General features: G+C 37.2%; 1 protein-coding gene across 1 annotated transcript in view; it reads right to left on the bottom strand.

Annotated features, from left to right (window-relative positions):
• Window positions 1–23619, bottom strand: part of ASCC3 (activating signal cointegrator 1 complex subunit 3) — a 211215-nt gene that overhangs the window by 65106 nt on the left and 122490 nt on the right. The window contains exons 22-32 of the mRNA XM_060689118.2: window positions 22025–22179; window positions 19631–19729; window positions 16565–16733; window positions 12461–12681; window positions 11813–11898; window positions 10934–11100; window positions 10689–10834; window positions 10469–10589; window positions 8875–9017; window positions 2212–2349; window positions 445–565 (exon numbers count right to left, since the gene is read on the bottom strand). Of these exons, the coding sequence (XP_060545101.2) occupies window positions 445–565; window positions 2212–2349; window positions 8875–9017; window positions 10469–10589; window positions 10689–10834; window positions 10934–11100; window positions 11813–11898; window positions 12461–12681; window positions 16565–16733; window positions 19631–19729; window positions 22025–22179 (1566 nt within the window). The remainder of the gene's footprint in view (window positions 1–444; window positions 566–2211; window positions 2350–8874; window positions 9018–10468; window positions 10590–10688; window positions 10835–10933; window positions 11101–11812; window positions 11899–12460; window positions 12682–16564; window positions 16734–19630; window positions 19730–22024; window positions 22180–23619) is intronic.

The raw sequence follows: 23619 nt of genomic DNA on the forward strand, positions 1-23619 counted from the left end.
CAGGCATGATTTGAGAACTTTTAAACTGTGTATCCTTTCGGTGCTTATTTACATAAATGAATTATTCTGATTGTAGCTTCTGTACCATATCAGCTATATAACTTACATATCTATTTCACCTTATTTTCTCTTTGCAACTGATACGGATAAAGTTACCTATTTTCAGCTCTAATGATATTTCTTACATTCTATTGAAAGTATTATTTTTAACTTTTAAATCAAACCCATTATATTGTTTAGTGGGTGAGAAGTGAAGATAGATAATAAATTTTTGTAAATTCTCTGATTTTCTTTAAACCTATAAAAAATTAAAAAATCTTGTTATTATGAAAAATCTGAATAAATCATGTGGCATATGTAATTTAGCTTAATTCTCTTTCATTTTCAGGAATAAGGATTAATCTTTCGTAGAGTAAAATAGTCCTTTTCAATTTGTGACTATACCTGTAATTGGATAATCCACATAACGCCTGGTTTTCCCATCATAAAATTCTGTTCCTTTAACAATTACTAAATGTGCTGGAAAATTGACACCCCAGGCTAATGTACTTGTAGCAATAAGAACCTAAAAAGAAAAAAGATGTAACTGTGTAAACTTTTTTTTTTTCAAAAAGTGTAAACAAAACTTATGTTTTCAAAATTCTCATACAGATAATCCTTGGGTTGCAACAGCAATTGAGATTGTGTTGTTAAGTGATGCGATTGTAAAGTTGCTTAATGACAACAATCCTAGCAGTCCCTTTTGCTGATGTCACCCCAAGATATGTGGGTCATTGACAGTGGTGGAAGTTCCAGGCAAGGAGTGGGCAGTGTGGGTGGGGAGGATCTGGGAGGCGCGATACATGCTATGCACAAGCACAGAGAGGCCAGGGGAAGTAGGGTGTGGTGATACACCAGTGCAGAGAAGCAGAATAGCCAGGGAAAGATGGTTGTGGTGCTGTGCAAACATAGAGAGGCCAAGGAAACAGGGAAAGGAGGCCATGTGGAGGCTGGTGAAAGCAGGGTATGGTGCTGCATGAACACAGGGATGCCAAGAAAAGCAGGGCACAGTGCCATGCAAGCTGTTATGTCCCCGTTGGGGCCTGAATCTGTAGAGGAAGATGAGTGGGAGCTGGAGCCAAGGGAGACTGAGGGGGCGGCTTCGTTGGCTTCAGAGGAATCTGGGGAGGAGGCAGGCCAGGGCCCCTCAGGAGTGGGATGGCTTGCTAGCAGGGAGGAACGGGGTCAGGACGACCAACAGAGGCCAGGCAGTGGAAATGAGAAATGAAGGAACTCAGGCGATGAGCAAGACACTTCCCCTCCCGATTCCTGAGCACGGAGAGTGGAGAGGAGGCGGGAACAAAGCAGGCCAACCTGATGACTTGGGATGAGAGCACCCCGCCTCTCTTCCCAAGGCACATCTGGGGTTTGAGACTTAAGGAGGTGCTGTGGGGAGGGGCATTTGTCAGGAACAAACGCTGAATTCATGGTTTTGGGTGCCATTGCTGACGTTTGGAGTTTCCTGGACGTCTTGCTTTATTTCTAGCTTCCATTGCCGTGTTCCTTTGCTTCCTGGACTCATTGACTTATTCCCTTGCCCTGCTGGATTTCTTACTTTGCAGCTGTTGTGCTCACAGGATTTTGCAGGACTACTTGCAGCCAGAGGCTGATGGAGGTGTGTGTGTGTGAGTTGTGTGATCACTTAGCTCTGCGACTTGTAATAATGTGGGAGTGTTTGGGGGAAAGTTGGAGCAATAAAGGGGCGATTTGAACTATCAGCTATGTTGCCTCTGTGTCTTGCCCTGGGTCACCACACAAGAGAGTGAGGCTGGAAAGGGTTGGCCCAAGAACAGGGAGGCCAGGGGAAGGAGGCTGCAGATTGGCACAAGTGCAGGGAGGCTGGGGGCAGGAGAATGTGGTATCACACGAGGCCAGGGAGTCCGGGGTGATTTACCAGAACACTCTGCAACCTTCCTTGTTGACTTTGTTTGTGGGAAGCCAATGAGGAAATGTTGGAAATGGAGCTCACATGACTGTGAAGCACCACAACTGTCATAAGTATGAGCAGGTTGCCAAGTACCGGACTTGTGATCTTGTCAGGGGTAGGGGTAGTGAGAAAAATGGAATTTTGAGGACCACTTGTTCAGCACCATCACAACTTTGAATGGTTGCTGTACAAATGGTCAGTAAGCAAGGACTACCTGTATGCTATTATGCATATAGTAAACATACTTGGATTTTACAATTCACAAATAGCTCTTCCACAGTTTTTCTGTCCCGTTCGTGAAGGCCAGCATGGTGGATGCCTATTCCAAATGCCAGGGTCAGTTTAAGATTAGACTCTCGTACTGTTGAAATGATGACATTCATCTGTAATACATAAGTTTAATGGTATAAGACAGATTTACTTGAGAATCTTTCAGAACATTTTCATCAATAGCAGGAATGTTAATTAAAAAGGGTTTTCAAAACATAGTATTACTCACAATATTTTATAAATAAAGGAAAAAAACAGTTCTGCTGCTAAATTATTTAAAAGCCTTTTTGCCCCTTAAAATTAACCTTGGCATAAATTTGTCATGGCAACATTTATTTTCTATGGTCCACCTATAGTGGTATCTTCATATCATCCTCAGCCTGTAAGTGGGACAGGCTTACATTGAACTCAATAACATCTGGTGTTAAAAGTAGTGTTTTACTCTTCTTCAGCAACCACCTGAATGTGGGTATAATTTGCTAGGCTTTGTTGCCTATTCTCTTGTAGAAAAATCAGAGGACTGGCATTACTGGGAACAGAAGAAACAGAAACAGGATAAGGACAAGCTATAGGAATAGCAAATGTGATGCTGGTATAACTTAGTTCCAAATAAGGGATAAGTGGAGTTCAGCATGGCAGAACAGAAATAGTCAGACTCTTCACAAACAGGTTTATTTAGGATTAACAAACCATTAAAGTAATAGGGTTTGGCACAAAGTAAGTGTTATAGATCAAGCCAGCCACACAAAATAACATCCAATTTAAGTCAAAACATTTTTCAGATAATAAATAATTATAGGCCAAGCAGCAAAGGCATAAACATATGACAAATATAAGTAAAACTTTAGAATTCCTTTTTGAAAGCTATCTTCCACACACCCACTCAACTGCTTCTGAAAAGTTGGCAAACCTCAGAAACACTGTCTCATGAAGTGTGTAAGGATTTTTCTTAAGCTTTTACACAGAACGACACATAAAAATACAAGGACAATACCAGAAACCTTTAGACAGGAAAGCATTATTACTTTCTTTAAAATGTTAAATGGAACAATTTATCTTATTGCAGCATAGTAGCAGATAGATTTGTTTACAGCATCAATATTACTGTACATCTATCAATAATGAAGGAACTGTTCCCCCCAACCCCCAATTGGCTAATGAAGGAAAATAATTACATGAATACAAGACACTCCAAAGATCAGTTTTATAATCTATTTACATTTAGATTAATTTGAAAAAGAAAAACCATCAGAAAGCAATAAAATGCAAATGTCGCATTTTGATAATGATTGCAATGTGGACACTATCTGTTGTAGTCTTGCTACTAATACATTTATATGGCATTAAGAAAACTCTAGATGAGTCCTCTCGCAGGGAAAAAAAAGATGCTACTGTAATCCAAATGAACTGAGAAGTACAGTGAATTAGACAGGGAATTTACTACACAAATCCTATTTTTTCAAATAATACTTTGAGTCAGAAACAAATGTTGAAGAACAAAAACAGAAGATAAGATTTCTCTAGGTTCTGTTCTGTGACTGAAGCATCTGGTTTCTCCTTAGAACAAATAATACTAAATAATTCAAATACAGACACTGCGTTTGCTCACTTACTCCTTTAAATACGGACCATAATGTGAGTGTTTCACATCAGCTTCTTTCCTATTCATACTGGATCACAGATTTTGTAATATTAACTGTACATTTTGTTAGCAAAGCTTCATCATAAAACATTCCCACCCCATAGGCTCTGATTTACACCACTGGGTGTTTATTCAGAGGAGATGCATTTAAGAGTTGCTAGGCTGGGGGATGGCATTCAAGATCAAATCTGCCCACTGTCTTATACTAGAGTTGTGACCTGAGGTATTGTTGATTATATTTGCAATGCCATGTATTTATCACAATAAAACCAAAGGACCTTTATCAGGAGTTCTGCCATATATCTTGCCATTTTGTCATGTTAATAACGGGTGATTTTACTTATTTCTTACATTTTCACAGAAATCAGTAGAGCAACACAGCAAAAATTACAATACTATCTTGCTCACCTATGAGCACATACTATGCCTGCAGATTCTGAAAACATCTTGTGAAAAATTCCTGTGTGATTATTTTTTTAAATAGATATTATTTATTATCTTAACAAATTGAGGCAAAAGTGTTAAAGTTACTGCTGCACAAGAATAAGTTAATTAATCTAGAAGGGACTACCATTGTTTATGGTAGCATTTGTTTAACAACTATTCTTCAAAGTACAAAATACATTTTTTGTTATGATCCTAAATTTCAGTGAACTCAGAAGACTTCTATTTGTGTAAAACTTTGTAAAGGAGTAAGTAATAAAAACATTTTTTATTTTACTCAAGATACCATTCTCTACAAATCCATATGCATACACTGCAGTTTTCTTTTGAAAGAATGAATCATTTTTACGATCAAGGGTAATTTGCCTGAAACACATCCAAATTTATTCTAAGCTCAAAGAAAACTTACATTTTCACATGACAAATAAAATTTCTTTTAAATCCATTGAAAAGGCTGATTGTAATATTAATGCCACAAATAAAAAAATAGATTTTTTCCTAATAAATCAATTGTTGATACTAAAAATAAAAAAAAAACCTGTTGTTGTTACTTGACTTAATTATAAGCACATTCATCTTATTGTGATCTCTAAAATCTGAGCCTAAGATTCCTTTCAAAGCATACAGTAATATGCTTTTACATAATCTTAAAATAGCAAAAATGAAGTAAAGAAATAAATAAAGTTTATGACAAGGTTATGGAAAACGTTGCCAAGCTTGGAAGTAGATTTTTTTCTTTTATTTATTACACGCATATAAAATTAGGAATGATATAACATGAATATATTTTTAAAAATATACCTAAAAAGCTTTTGTTAAAAAAAAAAAAAAAGGCAGAATTCCATTTAAGTAGATACATTACCCTATGTCTGAAATTCATTCCAGTCAGGGTATAATTCAGCAAGCTGATGACAACACTGCTGGCTCCGAAAGAAAGGAGGAGACCAGATTGGACAAGAATGAGCTAACAGATTGTGCAGTCCAATTCTGTCCCTTTGAGTGTGATATATTGTTTCAAGATGCTAAAACCCCATACTTTCTCAAAGCATTATCTGCTGTCCTGGTTTTCCCATTTTCGGGGAATCCTCATTATTAGTACTCTGTAGCCTTTTCAAAGCACCTCAGACTCAGACCATATGCCACTGCATAATGCTTATCGATGGTCTGAAAATGGCCAGTAAAGAAAGATTGGTTTTACAAAGAATCAGGAAAGTGATGAAGTCTTAAAACAAAATATAATCACACATTTAACATCTGGCACAGATGTTGTGCAATGTTAAAATGCCCCTGTGCTAAGGTACTTTGTTTTTTTTTTTTTAAAAAAACTGACATCATTCAAAACTGCAAAAGAAAATGGTGTTGAAAATGCAAAGACAGATTCTCCACATCCTTCTTTCACATTATTTATGGACAAAAATGCTGATATGCATCACTCTAAGTGTTGTGACTTAATACTGGGCATAGCGTTAGAACTGAATCTAAATTAGACACTAATTTTCAGGCAGTTATATCTTTTCCACCTAATCTGTTTCCCAGGAACACAAACTATCTAGGGAAGGTCAACAACAACTTATGCAACTTACTCTTCATTCTAGGGTAAAAAGGAGGTAAATATACCAGCAATAAAGAAATATAATTTAAGAAATAACATTAACAGATTCTAACTCAGTGTTAACACTTTACAAACAGGCGGGCAGGATATGACCTCCAGTTTACAACTTCCATCATTCTTTGTTGTGGGCTGTGCTGACCTGGTATGAAGGACATCAAGCTGGAGTTTTATTGCCGTTCTTGTTTTGTATATATGTATATGTGTATGTCTGTGTGATTCTTGCTGCTTAAACAAGTTCATGAAAAAGCCACACGTATTATGTGAAAAGGTGAAACACAGAACACCCCAAAATCACACATAATCTGATTATGCAATTGTGAAAATCACACTGATATTAGTTACTGGTATAAGTAGCAAAAATAGAATCACATGCTTGACAGTAATTCAGTTCAAAATACAGCAAAATTACAGGTGGACATATTTTGTTTCCTTGTTTTTAATGCCGTAAAGAAAACATATCTGCACCCACTGCAACAGTCTCAGTTCTACATGTAGCTTCCTGTTCAGAAATCACACAGATATTCATCAATTTCTTCAATAGGTGTAATTGGCTTTTCAATTACATTCCTGGATTTGGATGAAGTGTTTTAAGTATTACCAAACATCACAGGTTCAAAATATTGTGACTATTTAACTGAATAGCTGTACTATAATCTTAAGATCCTTCACATGTTTACAGTGTTAAATATGTTGTAATTTTTTTTTTACGATTACTAAATTTTCTTCTTCTATAAAAGCAGTGGAAATTCCAAACTACAACACAGCACAACAATCTTAGACAAATAGATACAAATTTCATGTATTCAACTTTTATATACTCCCATAGGCAGTAGAATTTTTATTAAGCAAATTCTTTAGTTTAGAAAATATTGCAATCATTACTGCATCCTTCAGACTAAACCTGAAATTTTTCCCCTTGTGCTATTATGCCCAATGTACATTTTTTTTGCTTTATTTTATCCAGGACTACTCTGTGACATTTTTACTGCTTCAGATGGAATAGCAATAGCCCTTCAAGTCTCTGTTCCCTGAAGCCAATATGTTCAATATTAGAGTTGTTTGGGCACTACAAACAAAATGTCCAGCCATGTGCCTCTTAAACTTTCTTGTGGTAAAAATAGAATAATGAAAATGTATTTATAAATTGCTTTCAAGGGATCTCAAAACTCAGCTGAGCGGGACAACTGCTTTACTCTTAGTCTATGCTGAGTATGTATTTTATGCAGCTTTCACATTTATTTTTCAAAGAGAAGATAGCACCCCCAACCTTTGCTTGTAGAAAAAAATCTTACACCACAGAAGAAAAATATATAGTTAAGAAAGGATGGCTATACTTAGTGGAAGCCAAAGCCTAATCCTCCCTCTTACACTACTTCCCTCAGAAATCTGTAAAAAGACATCTGAAATTGATGTCCTGTCTGAAACAAACTGCTATAACATGCACAGCAGTGGCATAGCTGGCAAAAACAAAAAGAGGCCACTGATCCAGGGGTGGGTTTCTCTTACCTTTGCTACTGATTTGCTCATGCATGCGCATATCGTATTTGATGACATCCGGACGGGTGGGTGGAGCCTCCTGCCACCGCTGCTACCGATTTGCCCGAACCGGGGCGAACCGGTAGCAACCCACCACTGCACTGATCTCTATTACTGTTTGCTTAATAAAAAGCTACACAACAAGCTTTTTTTTATTGGTTATATCTATAAATAAGAGTACATTTTGAAAGTATGTGTGCATTTTTATTTTAATATACAGGATGTACCAAGATAGATCTCAGAGGCCAACAAACGATCTAAAGATTCTATTATTAGGTCAGAATTTGCGAACATCAGAAAAAAATGTAGCTGTACTTAATAATGTTTAAGGTTTATATATCAAACAAACAAACAAACAATTTTGAGTTTATAAGAAAATGGCAACCCATTCAAACATTTAATATAACTGATATAATAAATTATTTGTGGGACCTGACCTTTGGTATGCTCTGTATATACATACATACATACATACATACATACATACATACATACATACATACATACATGTTATAGAGAGAGAGAAAGAGAGAGAAGAGTGATTATTTATTTGTGATTACTGTTCTTTGTGGGGTCAAATGTCTGTGTGTCCTGTTCAGGACCTTCTGTTCAGAAGTGTCCTAACCTTCAGTGTCTAAGAACAATGTAGTGGATTGGGAAGGCGTTTGAGGACATGTGAAATAAAATGATACATTCTTGGGGTTTTTTTGGTTGTGTGATGCTTGTTGATTAAAGAAGCTCATGGAAAAACCCTAAATAGTCTATAAAAAGAGGGAGAAATACATGACAGCATTGAAAAATTAAACTCTATCCGATTATGCCATAGTGAAAATCATACATAAATATCCCAAGCCAGTTTAAGTTTGGGTTTCAGCTGCTTGCTAAAACCTACTTATCGTGAGATCTTGAAAATACCAAAGATAATGGTTCACAGTTTTAAAAACACAGATAGATAGAAAATATGATATATCTGACAACGTGAACCACATAAGTCACAGTTTATTTCAAGCATGCATGCAGACATATATGCAATACTATGGGATAATGCCTAAGGAATCAAGACAGCACACATCTTTCCAGCTTTTTGCTCTTGAAAAGCAAATAGCATTCTCATAACTCTGGTTACAACTCCTTTTATAGAAATAAACTCTCCTTTCGTAATGATGAAACATGAAGTTATGGGAACTTGTGTTTTGAAAGAAGAGGTCAAGGAATGATTAAAGGAACATGAAACCCTGAAGCCCATTCTCAACTAATGTATCAAAAGTATTGCGTGTGCCAACTTTATGTCAATAAAAGTGGTACAGAAAAGTAAGACAAAAATACGATCAAAGTCATCAAATTCTAATTTTTAAATATAATTTTCAAATATAATTCACTTAATTCAAGTAATATCAAATTTACCTCTCTTTCATCCATATTCAGCCATTGTTTTGGATCATCTTCAGTTGCCAAAAATGCAATGAGCTCCAAAGCTGTAAGTCTAGTTTGTCGTCTGGATGATACAAAGATAAGAACTGGCTTGGCTGGAGAATGACTTCTAATGGCTGTTAAAACACAAAAGAAAAATCATATAATGGAATGCAGTTTCTCATTCTAGTATCTCCTTCAGCAGCTTCTTCTCGGAGTGTCAATGATTGTTGTGAATTATAAATTAATTATACTTTTCTTCTAAATTATTTCAAAAATCTAAATTTATAGCAAAATCAACTTTCTTGGAATGGAGGGAAAATGGGGGTTTAACAATTAATACAGCAAAAGAGGAAAGAAGTCAAAACGGCATTTTATAAAATGCACAAAATGAAAAGCTCCAGCTTTTAGCGCAATTTTATGGGTTGAGAAATAAAGTTTATAATGGCAGCTGTTGACATATACATATCGATATTCCATCAAACATATGGAAACAAAAATGTTCCCTAAATTATACTGCTACAGTAATTTGATCAGAATATAAAAGTATTAACAGAAGTATTAATAGCATTCCTTCAGGTATAATCACACACACACAGAGTATTTAAAATAAAAAATATTACTGAATGTAAAAATAACTATTACTTCTTGGAATGATGAATGATACCTGACAATCTAATTTTAAAACAAATGACAATATACAGGTAGGAGCATAGGCATGTGCACGTGTATACATATAACAAATGACAATGCTGACACTGCCTCTTCTTCATATAGAAATCAATACATCTGTTTCCTGATAGAAAGCTTGACAGATAATGCATTTTTGTTCATTCAGGAACAGGTGTGGCTGAACAGCTCTGGACAGATTTATAGTTCATTAGTGTTTTTCTACAATGCTCTTCTTTGAGGTGTAAATAATCTGAACTGCCAAGATTGGTCTCTAGTCTCCAATCAATACTTCGCTTCTGTCATAAGGCTAATTAGATCAGCTAAAAAGCCACCTCACAACTGTCTCCTTACAATCAACAGCAGTTCACAATTCAAAATTTATTTGGGGACTTCTTTTTAATTGATATAATAAATATTCCTTATGGAACCTACACAGTACATGCTTTAATAAAATATGAAGGTGGTTCTTAAATTTATCCTTTCCAGTGTAAGAATAAAAAGTTGAAAACGAAGACATCTCTGGATACACTTACATTTCTGAAGTTTATGGCTATGCTGTGAAATTAGAATTATGCAAGCTTAACTTGATGTCCAATTTCTGTTTACATTTTTCGTAAAGATTCCATTAGGAGTGATTCTCCTAGTGAATTAATACTGAGAATGATTTACATGTTGTAAATCTCAACACACTAATAGGAAAATATTTTCACAGTGTCAAATGTTAACAGTAATTATTCTGTCTGAAATATATTTCAGTTGCACTCTGTACTGTTAGCTCTCTAAATGTATAGAGCCCACACATAAGCCATGCTGTTAAAAAGATATTCTTTAAAGATAGAAATAAAAGACAAGAAACATGTATTATAAATGGGTCTGCCCATAGTGTGAGGTGAAAGAAATAGCTAAGGTTGCATACCCTGAAAGGCTGGTTTGTTCATGCTAGCCATGCGAGGACAGTAATGCTGGCCTGGGAAACCTTGTATGTGAACTTCCAATGGAACTGGACGCACAGATGGCCTAAAGTTGAATAGCCCCATCTAAAGAGATAAATAAGATTATTTTCCCCCCCATGCTTAAAATTGTAAATATTTTAAAGATAATGCTCAGAACTTCAACAGTAAGCATCATTTACGTACTTGATTAATATTTAGCCAATCAGCTAGATCCTTGGCATTGGCTAATGCTGTTGACAGACCAACTACTCTGACAGGCTTCTCTGTGTGAGACGAGATGAAATTAGTCCGAGACACAATAACCTCTAGGACAGGCCCTCTCTCATCCCCTAGGAAAACATATAAAGGAGATATAGATATACAGATACAGATAGATGCGGCCAACACATTTCAGTTCCAACAACGGTAAAGATTAAAGCAATTCCTACCTAGCAGATGAATCTCATCTATGATGAGGACAGAAACCTTTTGGACATAACTTCTATTCTGCCAGCTTCGGCTGACTCCATCCCATTTCTCTGGTGTAGTAACAATAAGATCAGCTTGGGCAATGGATCTCATGTCAGGAGTTACATCCCCTGTCAACTCTACAACCCTGTAAAATGAGTCACGTGGTCATTGTGAAGTATTAGAACACACACTTTTATTTTTATTTGTGGTGATTTAGTCCTGAATATTAAGGACTAACAGGAATAACAGTATTTTCTCTGAACATAAGGATGACACCACAACATTCCTAATATTGTGTGTATTTCTTATACATATTCCACCCCCCCAACAAAAAAAGGAGTGTGTTGCCATCCTAATTAATGTAATTCCTTTCACAGGCAAGTCCTAGGCGGTAATTAGGAGGGAAAGATGGCAACACAGAGGTTAAAGAAAATCCATTCTCTAGGAGAGAAAGGTTTGCCTAATTTTCTATCCAAGTCATGATGCATAGAAATATTTTTTCAAAGCGAAGGCAAACTGCAAAATGTCTAGAAATATTTTGAACTGTTTCATGTCCAGATTATAAACTGAGGCTAAATCAATAACACAGGGAACTTTTATTAAGCTGGACTCGTATACATAGATATATTAAGAAAGAAATATTTAAAAAGTCCCCAGAGCTTGCTATCTGTACATAAATATATTCTTAAGAGAAGAGTTTTCAGATTTCATGTGGTATTATGGTAAGGAATATTCATAAATATACCAATTCTACACACATCAATATTTATGTATTAGCTCAAAGTTCTCAAGACTGCAGCAAGCAGGTATCAAGGAAAGAAACCTTTCCATCTCTTAAATTCTTTTTAAAAACTTACTTTTTACCAAGCTTTTCTTCAATCCTAATTTTCCAGTCTTCAATTCTTTCCCGCACCAGTGCCTTAAGGGGCGCAATATATACTGCCTACAAAACAAGTCAAGAGAAGCAGATTAAAGTATACAAAATCACTATAATACAGTATATAGATTTCAGGGCCTGTACAGTATTTAAAGCTTCACTGTTATTGATATTAAACTACCACTGATAATGTTCAAAATTTTGTTTTATTCTTCAAAGCAATTAAATCCAAGTGAAATTAAAGTATAAAAACTGCTTTTCTGATACCAGATAAACCTTTTATTTTCTAGAATGCCTAGTTTTAATATATTTGTATTTTTTTCGCAGTATTCTTTTTCCTTAACACATTTTAGCTGTTTGGTTTTCATGCCTATCTTTCTATTTCATGTTCATATTTATCTGTGAACTACCCAGAGAACAGTTTGATGTTATGGAATATAGAAATATTGTAAAACAGTGACAAATTCCATCAGTCATATAATTTTTTTAAATAGAAAGCATTCCCCCATCCTTCATTTTAAGCAGGGTTTTTTCACTTTAGAATTTTTCATTAAATGCACAATCTCATTTAGTTCTTATGAAAACCAGATTACAAATATTTCTCAGAGAAAAAAAAATTATTGCGAACCTTTGTAGTGGGATAGTTATTAAAAATTCTGAAGATGGCTAATTCTGCTGCAACTGTCTTTCCAGAACCAGTGGGAGCTCCAAGTAGTACATTACTATCAGTGTGATATAATGTATAGAATATCTGAGTCTGAATTGGGTTGAAATGAGTAAATTTGTAGAGAGCTTCATATTTGGGATGTCCTAAAGCTGTGATGGGTAAAGGCTGGAGGTCCAGTAACTCTGAAAATTGAATAATAAATATTAATTAATACAAAACATTTATCAAAATCTCAATAAACATCATCCAAGGATTCATATAGATGGACACGAAGATATAATTTTCTAGCTTAATTCATTCCTGAAAGCTAGTTTGGTGGTGTGGTTAAGGCATCAAATTAAAAACTGGGAGACTGTGAATTCTAGTCCTGCCTTAGGCGCAAAGACAGCTGAGTAACCTTGGGACTCTCAATCTTAGGAAGCAGGCAATGGCAAAACACTTCCACAATCTTGCTAAGAACACTGTAGGGGATTGTCCAGGAAGTTGCCAGGAGTCAATACTGACTTGAAAGTGAAAAAAGGGGAAGTGAGACTTCTCCAAATCTTCAAACCTGAGATACTCTTGCAGATTAGCCATTGCTTGGGAAGGGCTGCTTATGCTGTAAATTTAATACTTTGGGTAATGCCTATATAGAGTTTTTCTCTCTCTTTTCTTTTCTTCCCTTCAATTATCTTTTACTGTAACTTCATCTCTCTACATTTCTCTTTCCTTACCAATACCCCTCCTCCTCTTCACTGCTTACTCCCATCTGTAATGGGCAGAAAGAATAACCTTGATGAACAAGAGGAAGAGCCACTATCAAGATAACAGTCAAATCAAACAAAATTGTAGTTGGGACAGAAGTGTAATCTAAGTAATTGTCTCAAAAAAGACATTCTCTAGTTCTCACACTTCTTTAAAAAAATTGTGTGTGTGCGTGTGTGATAGAGAGAGAGAGAGAGAGAGAGAGGGAGGGAGGGAGGGAGGGAGGGAGAGAGGGAGAGAGAAGAGAGAGAGAGAACGCATTCAAGACATACAGGCTTTTTCTCTTGTTCCTCTAGGTTCGTGATGGCGAACCTATGGCACACGTGCCAGAGGTGGCACACAGAGCCCTCTCTGCTGGCACGCATGCTGTTGCCCCAGCTCAGCTCTCCATGGCGTTTCTTTCACGAGCTTCTGTATCCCTGCAAACGACGAAACAGAAGCTCACGAAAGAAAAAGATCTTACCTCTTGCCACTCTGCCGGTGTTGGGATGCCCTGCCTCCCGCCGGCCAGCTGGTCTTCAGGTCTCTGCTGCGCACACGCACATGAATGTCTGTGCATGCATGTGTGCATGTTCGCTTGCGCATCTTTCCGTTTGGGCATGCGCGCGGGCAGTTTGGACACTCGGTGTCAAAAAGGTTCGCCATCACTGCTCTAGGTTATTCTTTCTTCCCAAGTAGATCATCAACATGAGGACCCAGATTGTTGGGGACAATATGCTGATGCTGTAAACTGCTTAGAAAGGGCTGTAAAGCACTATGAAGCGGTATAGAAGTCTAAGTGTTATTGCTATCAAGTTTTCTTCTTCTTTTTGGTTGTTTCTACTGCACGGAGACAAGAGAAGAGGATGTATGTATGTTTTTGAGGTGTTTGAAGACAGAATAATCCAGGAAGTTCTGGAATTAAAAATTAATGAAAAACCTTATTTTTCTTAGACATTTTATTTAGTAGCTATTAATCTGTTTATTTGATTTTATTTTGCCTTTGTGATGGCTTTATAATATTCTGCTAATACTGAAGACCCATTTAATTGAATAGAACATAAAATGGGAAATTTGTTGTAGATATTTTTTTAAAAAAATTCCTGAGTTATTATTCCAATACGGTATCATACTTGAAAAGCAGGATCAATTTAATTTATAAACTGATTCAGCCTCTTAGATATGATGCATATATTTATAAAAACTGTAAAATTGTAAGTAGTTTACTTTAATCAAGAATGATACAAGGACATACTTTACTATCTCTTTCATTTAATCTTATTAAGTCACATTTAATCACATTTATCAGACCACACAACAAAATGCAAAATATACTTATCAAAAAATAAACAGATGGTATGCCTCTTCTCTGAATGGAAGATCTACTTCTTTTTATGAAAGGGACAAAAATACAACCCAAACTCCAGAAAGAGGAACATGCTTTGGAAATGAGTAGGAAGAAATACTTTGGAATACATGGGAATGTAGGGTAAGCATTTTTGAAGTGTGTACAGGATTTATGGAGAACTACTATTCAGTAACCTTATCAGGACTGTTAAGAGAGGTAAAGAACTCACCATCCTTCTTTGTTCAGACTTATATGTGAGGACAGTGCTTGATCAGGGCTTTTATGGGTAAAAAAAATATTTCCCCCTAGCTAAAGACTGGAAATGGATAATAAGCTATATTCCATAAAGGGTCAATTATGCAGATTGGCATTCTCCAGCATTTGGTGCTATCTCTAGAAACCCTGTGAGACACTGACTGCAAGGAATATAATAAATTCATTAATTTGCCAATTTGTCAGCTTAAAGGAAACAATGTTGCTGTGGTAAATTATACCATGCACTTAAACCGGATTATTATATGCCTGGCCTTTAAAGAAGCTTTCAGTCAGGGTTGAATGTAGTTGCCTTTGTGAACCAACCACATATCGCATACATAGCTCCAACTGATTGTCAGCTTTCAGGCAGGGCCAAATTAAAGTGTTAGAAATTATATTTAAAATTTTGGAAAGATGGTATTAAAATACAACGGTAGTAATAGCACTGCTAGTAACAGAGTGATATTCAGTGTGATATTCCAGTGTGATATTCAGAAATATCAGTGTGATATTTCTGCCAAAGGGGGAAATTCAAAGGGCAAATTTGAGTAAAGGCAGTTAATTAACATTATGCAACAAGAGACACGACACATTATCATATAAAACCACACAGATTCAACTAGAACCATACGCACCTACATCTTAGTGTTAAATTTGGTTTACAGAGGTTGGAGCATGTATATAGCCTGACTCTTATTAAATTGGCGGAGAACTGTGACAATTCTGTTACACAGATGCCTTCTTTGAAGTTTAGTTTGGCTCAAGATTTCAGTACCCCTTTCAGGATGCTTCGCAGTAAGGTATGGCTGGAGAGCCATAAAATTTGTGGAGGCTTCAAGCCTTGATATTCTTAACATACTTTTCATAGATACTTTAGAACTCTTTCATCATCCCCTGCTAATGCTGTTATTTCTTGGGATCTGTCAGAGGGGTGGGATGTGTGTGTGTGAAAGGCCTTTTTCTTTATCTTTGTCTAGCAGGACCTCTCTACACTTCATTGTTTCAGAGGAACCAGATGGGAATGGCAGTCAATTACCATAAATCCTCAAAGTCTCCTATTTGCTGATGTGTAAATATCTTTTTGCTTCTTTTGAATAGCACTCATTGATCAGTCAATTAGATAAATAGGTACACATGTTTAGCCAGACAGATTAGATACAGAGCAACAATGCCAAACACAGCAGACACACATATGAATTTATACATGCTTAAAAAAAAAAACCCTGCATATATCAAATGAGATGAATATTTCTGAAAGCATTCTCTAAGCTGAATTGCAAATGATCTAGGCTTAACGATAATAGAGGTCACTACAACAATAGGCATACTGGTAAAAAGGCCTTTGGTGAACAAGTTCACGTGCCAGTATTTTTTATGCAAAAAGGCAGTGCACCACCTGTCTCTATGTAAACCAGAGACTATAGAAAAATGGTACAACATAAAGTAAATTCTTACTTTAAGGCATCAGTAAGCAAATGAAGAAAATATAGCTATTAATGGGCAATTGGTCAGATTTATGACCAATGGGCAATTGGTCAGATTTATAAGTTATGTATAAATTAGTACATACATACATTCATCCATGATAGATCTCACTGCTGTTGAGAATCAATGAAAATCTAAACTACAAGTAGAAGAACCCCCCCCCACCAAACACTTCAATATTTAATAGTTGTAAATAATTCAAGAAATAAATTCTATATAATTATGCAGGAATGCAGTTCTCAATACAATGTTACCTGTATGAGGTGGATGTCTCTCTGGCAGAATCAGATGCTGGAAATTAATAATGCACACAGCCTCAGCTCCTAGCCATCGGTCAGAGACAGCCCGGATATAGTATTGCGAGGGCAACGGTTCAAAAATTGGGATTGTAAATACTAACAGTTGAGTTTCCTTTGCAATGACCTAGGTTGAAAAAAAAATGAATAATTATTTTCTCCTCAAGTGGTTAACATTATCGTCTATTTTATTATATAGATGTATACAAATAAGGAAATGAAACAAGGTAAGGAAAAAAGGAGCCTCAGGTTTGATAATGAGACTCAAATACTTAACTCTGTGGAAAACTTCTATTTCAAAAATTGGTGGAAAATTTGGGCGGAAGATGAGTCATGGCTTTGAATCAACTGTTATGTATGATTGTCTTAAAGATTGACCAAATTGAAGCTGACCTTCCTAAATCATAACAGTGGCGGTATCTTCAACTTAGGCATTTTCTAATGCAGCAGCTCTTAATCTTTCTGGCTTGACAGCCTGGTGGGGGTGGGAGAAGGAATGGTTCTGTGTGTGTGGCAGGCATGTGTGCAAGCAGCTCCATTTGCACAAGCAGCGGGTGCACATGTCCTCCACTTGTGCAAATGGAACTTCACGTGTGTGAGCGGTTTCAAATGGCCGAGTGGGCCAAACCATGGAGATTGGGGGGGGCGGGGCGGCACGGGGGGGCGCGGGGCGCTGTTCTAATGGATCAATATGAGCTAGACTCTTTGGGTGCTTCAAAGACCTGAGTTGCTCTTATACTTTAAGTCATGACAAAATTAAAATCTATTATATATCTCTATCAGAGGCTCAAGAATTTTTATAGTAGATATTTCTGGGATAATTCAAACATGGACAAAAGAACTAGAATCTCCAATAAAGCCCCAACAATGGATTCATGCAGTGGTGAAATGTAAAATTTGTTACTACCAGTTCTGTGGGCATGGCTTGGTTGGGGTGGTGGCGGTGGTAATGTGACTGGGTGGGCGTAGCCAACTTTTTTACTTTTAAAACCATTTTTTTGTAAAAAAAAAATGTTTAAAGCCTCTGATGATCCCAGCTGAGTTGCCTGATCGGTAGAGACTTTTATTCTTTTAAAAACATTTTTGCTACAACCTCTTCGGCCGAAGAGGTTGTAAAAAAAAATGCTTTTAAAAGTCTCTGACAATCAGGCAACTCAGCTGGGATTGTCAGAGGCTTTTAAAAGCATTTTTTCTACAACCTCTTTGCAATCATCAGAGGCTTTTTTTTTTACTTTTAAAAGTATTTTTTCAGCTCAAGAGGTTATAGAAAAAATGTTTTTAAAAATAAATAAGAAAGGCTCTGATGATCGCGGCTCAGCTGGGCATGGGGGGGGAAGGTCAAGGGATTTTTGCTACCAGTTCTCTGAACCATCTGCCGCCATCGCTACCGGATCGGGCAATCCGGTCCAAACCGGGAGCATTTCAACCCTGGATTCATGTCCTTTAAAATGTTAAAATGATATCAACAGATCTGAGATTTAAGCTGATTCATTAAGCACTGTATTTAGGTACACTGGACTTCCCAAAGACCATATCTGAAAGGATGGACATCTATGTTGGAGGTGTAAAAGTTTTAAAGGGTTCATTCACATATATGATTATGTGATAACGTGGTATCTTTTCAGGGTAGTGTAACAATGGATATAACCAGGTTTATGGGAAAATCTTTAAATGTTAAATATGTTGCAGTAATGTTGAGCTATATACCAAAGCTATGTAATTTGAGTGCTTAACAGGATGTAGGGATGTACTGGGCATGGGGGGGTGGTGGTAAAAGGTTCACACTGAGAAGTTGGAAATGTGATGTTGTTCCGTAAGTCAAGAAATAGTTTACAGAAAAATGTGATCTAATTTGGAAAAGCAATATTTTTACTACTCAAAAGATAACAGAATAACAGAGTAGGAAGGGACCCTGGAGATCTTCTAGTCCAACACCCTACTCAGGCAGGAAATCCTATACAATTTCAGACAAATAGTTGTCCAATCTCTTCTAGAAAACTTCCACTGTTGGAGCACCCACAACTTCTGGAGGCAAGTTGTTCCACTGATTAATTGTTCTGTCAGGAAATTTCTCCTTAGTTCTAGATTGCTTCTCTCCTTGATTAGTTTTCACCCATTGCTTCTTATCCTGCTTTCGGGTGCTTTGGAGAATAAGTTGATTCCCTCTTCTTTGTGGCAATCCTTTAGATATTCGAACACTGCTATCATGTCACCACAGTCCTTCTTTTAATTAAATTAGACATACCCAATTCCAGCAACCATTCTTTATATGTTTTAGGTTCCAGTCCCCTAAACATCTTTGTTGTTCTTCTTTGCACTCTTTCTGGAGTCTCAACATCTTTTTTTACATTGTGGCAACCAAAACTGGATGCAGTATTCCAAGTGTGGTCTTACCAAGGCATTATAAAGAGGTATTAACACTTCACGTGATCTTGATTCTATCCCTCTGTTAATGCAGCCTAGGACTGCATTGCATTGGCTTTTTTGGCAGCTACAGCACACTGCTGGCTCATATTTAAATGATTATCCACTAGGACTCCAAGATCCCTCACAATTACTAATATTGAGCCAGGTACCACCTATACTACACCTGTGCATTTGGCTTTTCTTGCCTAAATGTGGAACCTTACTTTTTCACTATTGAATTTTAATTTATTAGATAGGGCCTATCTTCTGAAGTGTTGGCTATTCCTGCCAGGATGCAGCAATGTATAATACTATGGTGGATGTTTTTTGATATTTTACAATAATAATGTGTGCAATCATGTTATACTCATATAATAATTAGTAAACCAGTAACTATTAATAAGTATAAAATATATAAATTATCTATTTTTTTTAAAAAAAATCTTAATTAGTATTTTAGTGTGATCTAGTACATGTGGCGTTGTTTCTCTTCTATTTTTTTCAAGGCACTGTAAATAAATAAATAAAAATATAAAAATATAAATATGAAATATAAGAATGCTTAGGAAACCAGCTCATAACATAGGTGTTCTATGCTGTTATACAGCATAGATTTACCTGCTTTTTTTGAATAATAAAATATTCTGAATGATAAATGTGATCGTTGGTGGGATCTTCCACCCAAATCCACCAGGGCTCTCCACCGGTTCCATGCACCTATGAGGTAAAGTAAATAAGCAATGTTATACATGTGTTCTCTTATTTTTTTTCTAATTTTATTTATTTATTTCGCTAGGCTCATATGGCACTCCATTCATCTAACTGAGAAGACTGACATTCCTGACTTATGTGAGGCTAGTTAAAAATGACAAAAATAATCAACGATCAACCATGTCAATAATAAAATATCCCGATGCTGAGGAATATGTTATACTAAATCTGTGAATAAATCATTTTGATAAATGAAAGACAGTTTACTGACCATAGCACTATGAGGAACATTTGAGCCAGGGGTGGGTTCTACTTACCTTTACTACCAGTTTGCAATGGGGCTGTGTGCGAGCGAAGCGAGAAGCATTCTGATGATGTCAGGGTCAGTGGGCGGAGCCTCCTGCCGGTTTTACTACCGGTTCTATAGAACCAGTGCGAACCGGGGGCAACCCACCACTGATTTGAGCCCTTTTAATATAGGAAGCAAGGGGTCTGCTTTCTACTTACATGCCCTCATCCACAAGAGGATTAATAGGTTCATTTTCTTATAAGCTTATTATAAAAGCTGAACTATGTGGAATTCAGACCACACACTATGAAATTTAAGTTCAGATTGTTTCACAAGACTGTTTAAAATGCATGTATGGTAACTGAAAACAATCTAGTCCTACTTATAAACTTAAATGAAAGAGTAAATCTGAAGATGGAGAAGGTGAGAGATACACCTTTTCTTTTGTTTTCTTTTGTTTTATTTTCTTGTACAAAGATTATAAGTGGAGTAGGGATATGGGATCAGACTTCGGCATGTCAACCTGAATAAACTAATATGCATAGCTAAAGACTATGAGAACCATAATTTCCATTGTACTTCCAAGTTTACTAAAGTTGCTGTGTTATAGTACAGTTAAGAAACATATTCTATTATTTACTTAGAACATATCTGAAGGTTTTTAAGAGGTAAGGAGAAACAGCAGTGCCTGTTGTGGCCCGCCAGCTGCCAGCGGAGCTGTTGGCAGACTCAAACAATGAGGAGGTTGGGGAGGATCTTGGGCCAGTTCTGGAGTCTGGGGAAGGCTCTGATGGATGCTCTGTGTCAGATGCAGAGATAGAGCCAGGGCTGCCTGACATTTTCCAGCCATTGGAGAGGCAGCTGCCTTTGGAGGCTGAGATGAGTGAGGAGGAAGAACAGCTGGGGCCTGTTCCAGATGCACGTATGCGCAGAGCAGTTAGGAGAGGTAAACAACGGAGGACAAGGAGTTGACTCGGGAAGCAAAGCACATGTGGATGCTGAATGGCCCCTCCCTGGCTGGGGAATAAACAGAAGGAAAGGGGAATGGTTGTTGTAGAAGACAACAGTTCATATTTCTGGAGATTTTGCTCATTGTGTTTTGTGCATCAAAGACTGCTTGTCAGAACTTAATTTGCAGCCTTTCGGCTGGGAGCTCACAGCCTTGCAATTGTCGCAAGGAACTGATAAGGTGTTGTGGCCCCGCCCTCTGAGCCTGTCCCACCGGAGGAAGAAAGCTCCGAGCATGAGGAAGAGGAGTCAGCCAGGCCTCCCTCTCCAGGCCCCTCCCCTCTGGCACTGTCTCAGGTGCCGGCCGAGGGAGAGGAGATTAGCAGGGAGACAGGTGGCTCGGATGAGAGCAAGGGAGAGACATCATTCCTGGACGCACGCCTCCGAAGGCGTGATAAACGATTGCAGCAGCTCAGGAGGCGTGCTAGGGATTAGAACTGAGTCACTGGACCACACCCCAGAGACTATATAATAGAGGGTGGTGGCCAGTGATCCTTGTGACGAACAAAAGTAAACCTTGGATAGTCACTAAAGCCTCATCCGGAAACTGCTGAGAGGAATATTATTCTGATTGGACTTTTGTACGCTAAGTATCTTATCTTTCTGTTTTGTGGAAATAAATGCACTTGGCAGACGGTGTGTATATCGCTGCCAAGTTGGAGATAAAGACCTGGGTGTGTGCCAAAGTGTTTCCTTAACCCTCGGCTGGCTGTGTTTGTGTGTGTGTGTGGACGGGGACAGATCATAAGGTCTGTTGTTGCCGTTAACTCCTTGCAGGACTATTGCCTGGACTTTTCGGTGGGTGAATGCAATTAATTCACAAGAGGTAAATAAAGAGGGGGTTTTCGTCACAAATAGTCTGTTTCTTGCTTCTGCTAAGGCTGGATCAGAAAAGTGCCTCCAAAATCCCTTCCAGCCCTATTATTATATATCCTGTAAGTTACATCTAGATGAGCTTACATTCTCAACATGTCCTGTAGACTTTATATTCTAGGTATTCTTACCTGATCATTCCACTTGAAATCAGGGATAATATTTAACCTAACTCTCAATACAGTACGAGTAATTGGCTGGATGGTGGCTTCCACTGCGATAGAGGGAATTTGGTGGACACATTGTTTGACCTTTAATCCAATATTTACATGATGGAGCATATGACCTGCAAAATAATATGAAATTTGAAACAAAAGAATGCTTATAAATATCTAAAGCAAGTGAAGGCAAAGTGAAATTGCTTGTCTTTCATAGTTTCAAGGCTTTATCTGACTGTTACCCTGACTAGCCTTCCCTGACAGGGGGAAGCAAATCAAGGGGTATTCTTGCTGTACAAGCAGATCTTGACACTTGATATAAACAAAGTAATATTTAATTTAAATTTTTATTTGTAGCTCAGAAAATGATTTTTATATTATAAGTCACTGATTAAATACCTCCTAACAATTTTGATTAATACCAGTCTTCTTTTACTTAAAAATACTGACCTCAGACATAAAATCCATTATGTATTTTCCTAAATATAAAATGGGACCTTACTGAAAGAAAGGATGTTTTCATTGAATCCTTAGAATTCTAAGTTATGTTATGTCTGACAGAGTGTTTACAGCCTGACTACTATTTTGAGACCACCCAGGAGCAAAATACAAGACACAGGGGTTTGTCTTACAAACAGTGGTTTATATACAAGACTTCTATATACATACATACACGTGGTAGGCACATACCAGGCAAGCAATCAATCTTCTTCAACTCTACATGGAGAACTACAATGCACATAGAACAGCGACGAGGAGAGTGATATACGAGGAGAGAGAGAGAGAGAGAGACACCCTCTAATGGCCTCCCTTATATAGACAGCTTCTTAAAGTGCAATAACTGCTGACTCATCCTCAGTCTTAAAGGGGCTGGCCAGCTTTAAATCTTCATTACCCTGACAATGTCACATAGACAAAATAGAAAATTTCTGAGGGGCGTGGCTAGTAAATTAAGTCTGACTAAAAAACATCCCAGGCAAGGATATATTGAAAAACGTTGAGATATAGAAGTGCTACTTTCTTCTTAGTCCCTGGGAAAAAGAGCCAGTTTTGTAACAGAACTCCTATGAAGAGGACCAGATGTGCACAGGTCCCTCTAATCCCACGACTCTCTACCATTGGCAATTATCCAAAGTCTCATGCAGATCTTAGTCACCATACTTGCAAGAAAAGGGATTCAGCTAAGGCCCCCTAGTAGGTTATAAAAGAAAAGGAAGATATGAAGTGTATGAATAGATCTGTAGTTTTATGCCAAATGCTGTTATCATGAAGCTCGGATAAAACAGGGAATTTTATAACTAAAATGGGCAGCACGGAAATAAACTAATGTTTTGTAAAGGTCCGCATACATAGACAGAGTTGCAGGAAAAAGATCCCAGTTTGAAATTCTTGGTATCTCTTGATGGGGCTGATCAGCATTCAGATCAGCATAGATTAACTCCAAGGTCAACTTCAGACCAACAATCAAGTAAGCAACACCCCAATCAAGAAATTACCAAAGAGCCACTAATAAACAGCCCAACCAAAGAATCTCTCAGATCGCCCCCACCCACACAGATAGGCAAGAC

The sequence above is a fragment of the Pantherophis guttatus genome, chromosome 1, assembly GCF_059756535.1.
Source record: "Pantherophis guttatus breed Tessera chromosome 1, ASM5975653v1, whole genome shotgun sequence".
In the NCBI taxonomy this organism is placed as follows: Eukaryota; Metazoa; Chordata; class Lepidosauria; order Squamata; family Colubridae; genus Pantherophis; species Pantherophis guttatus.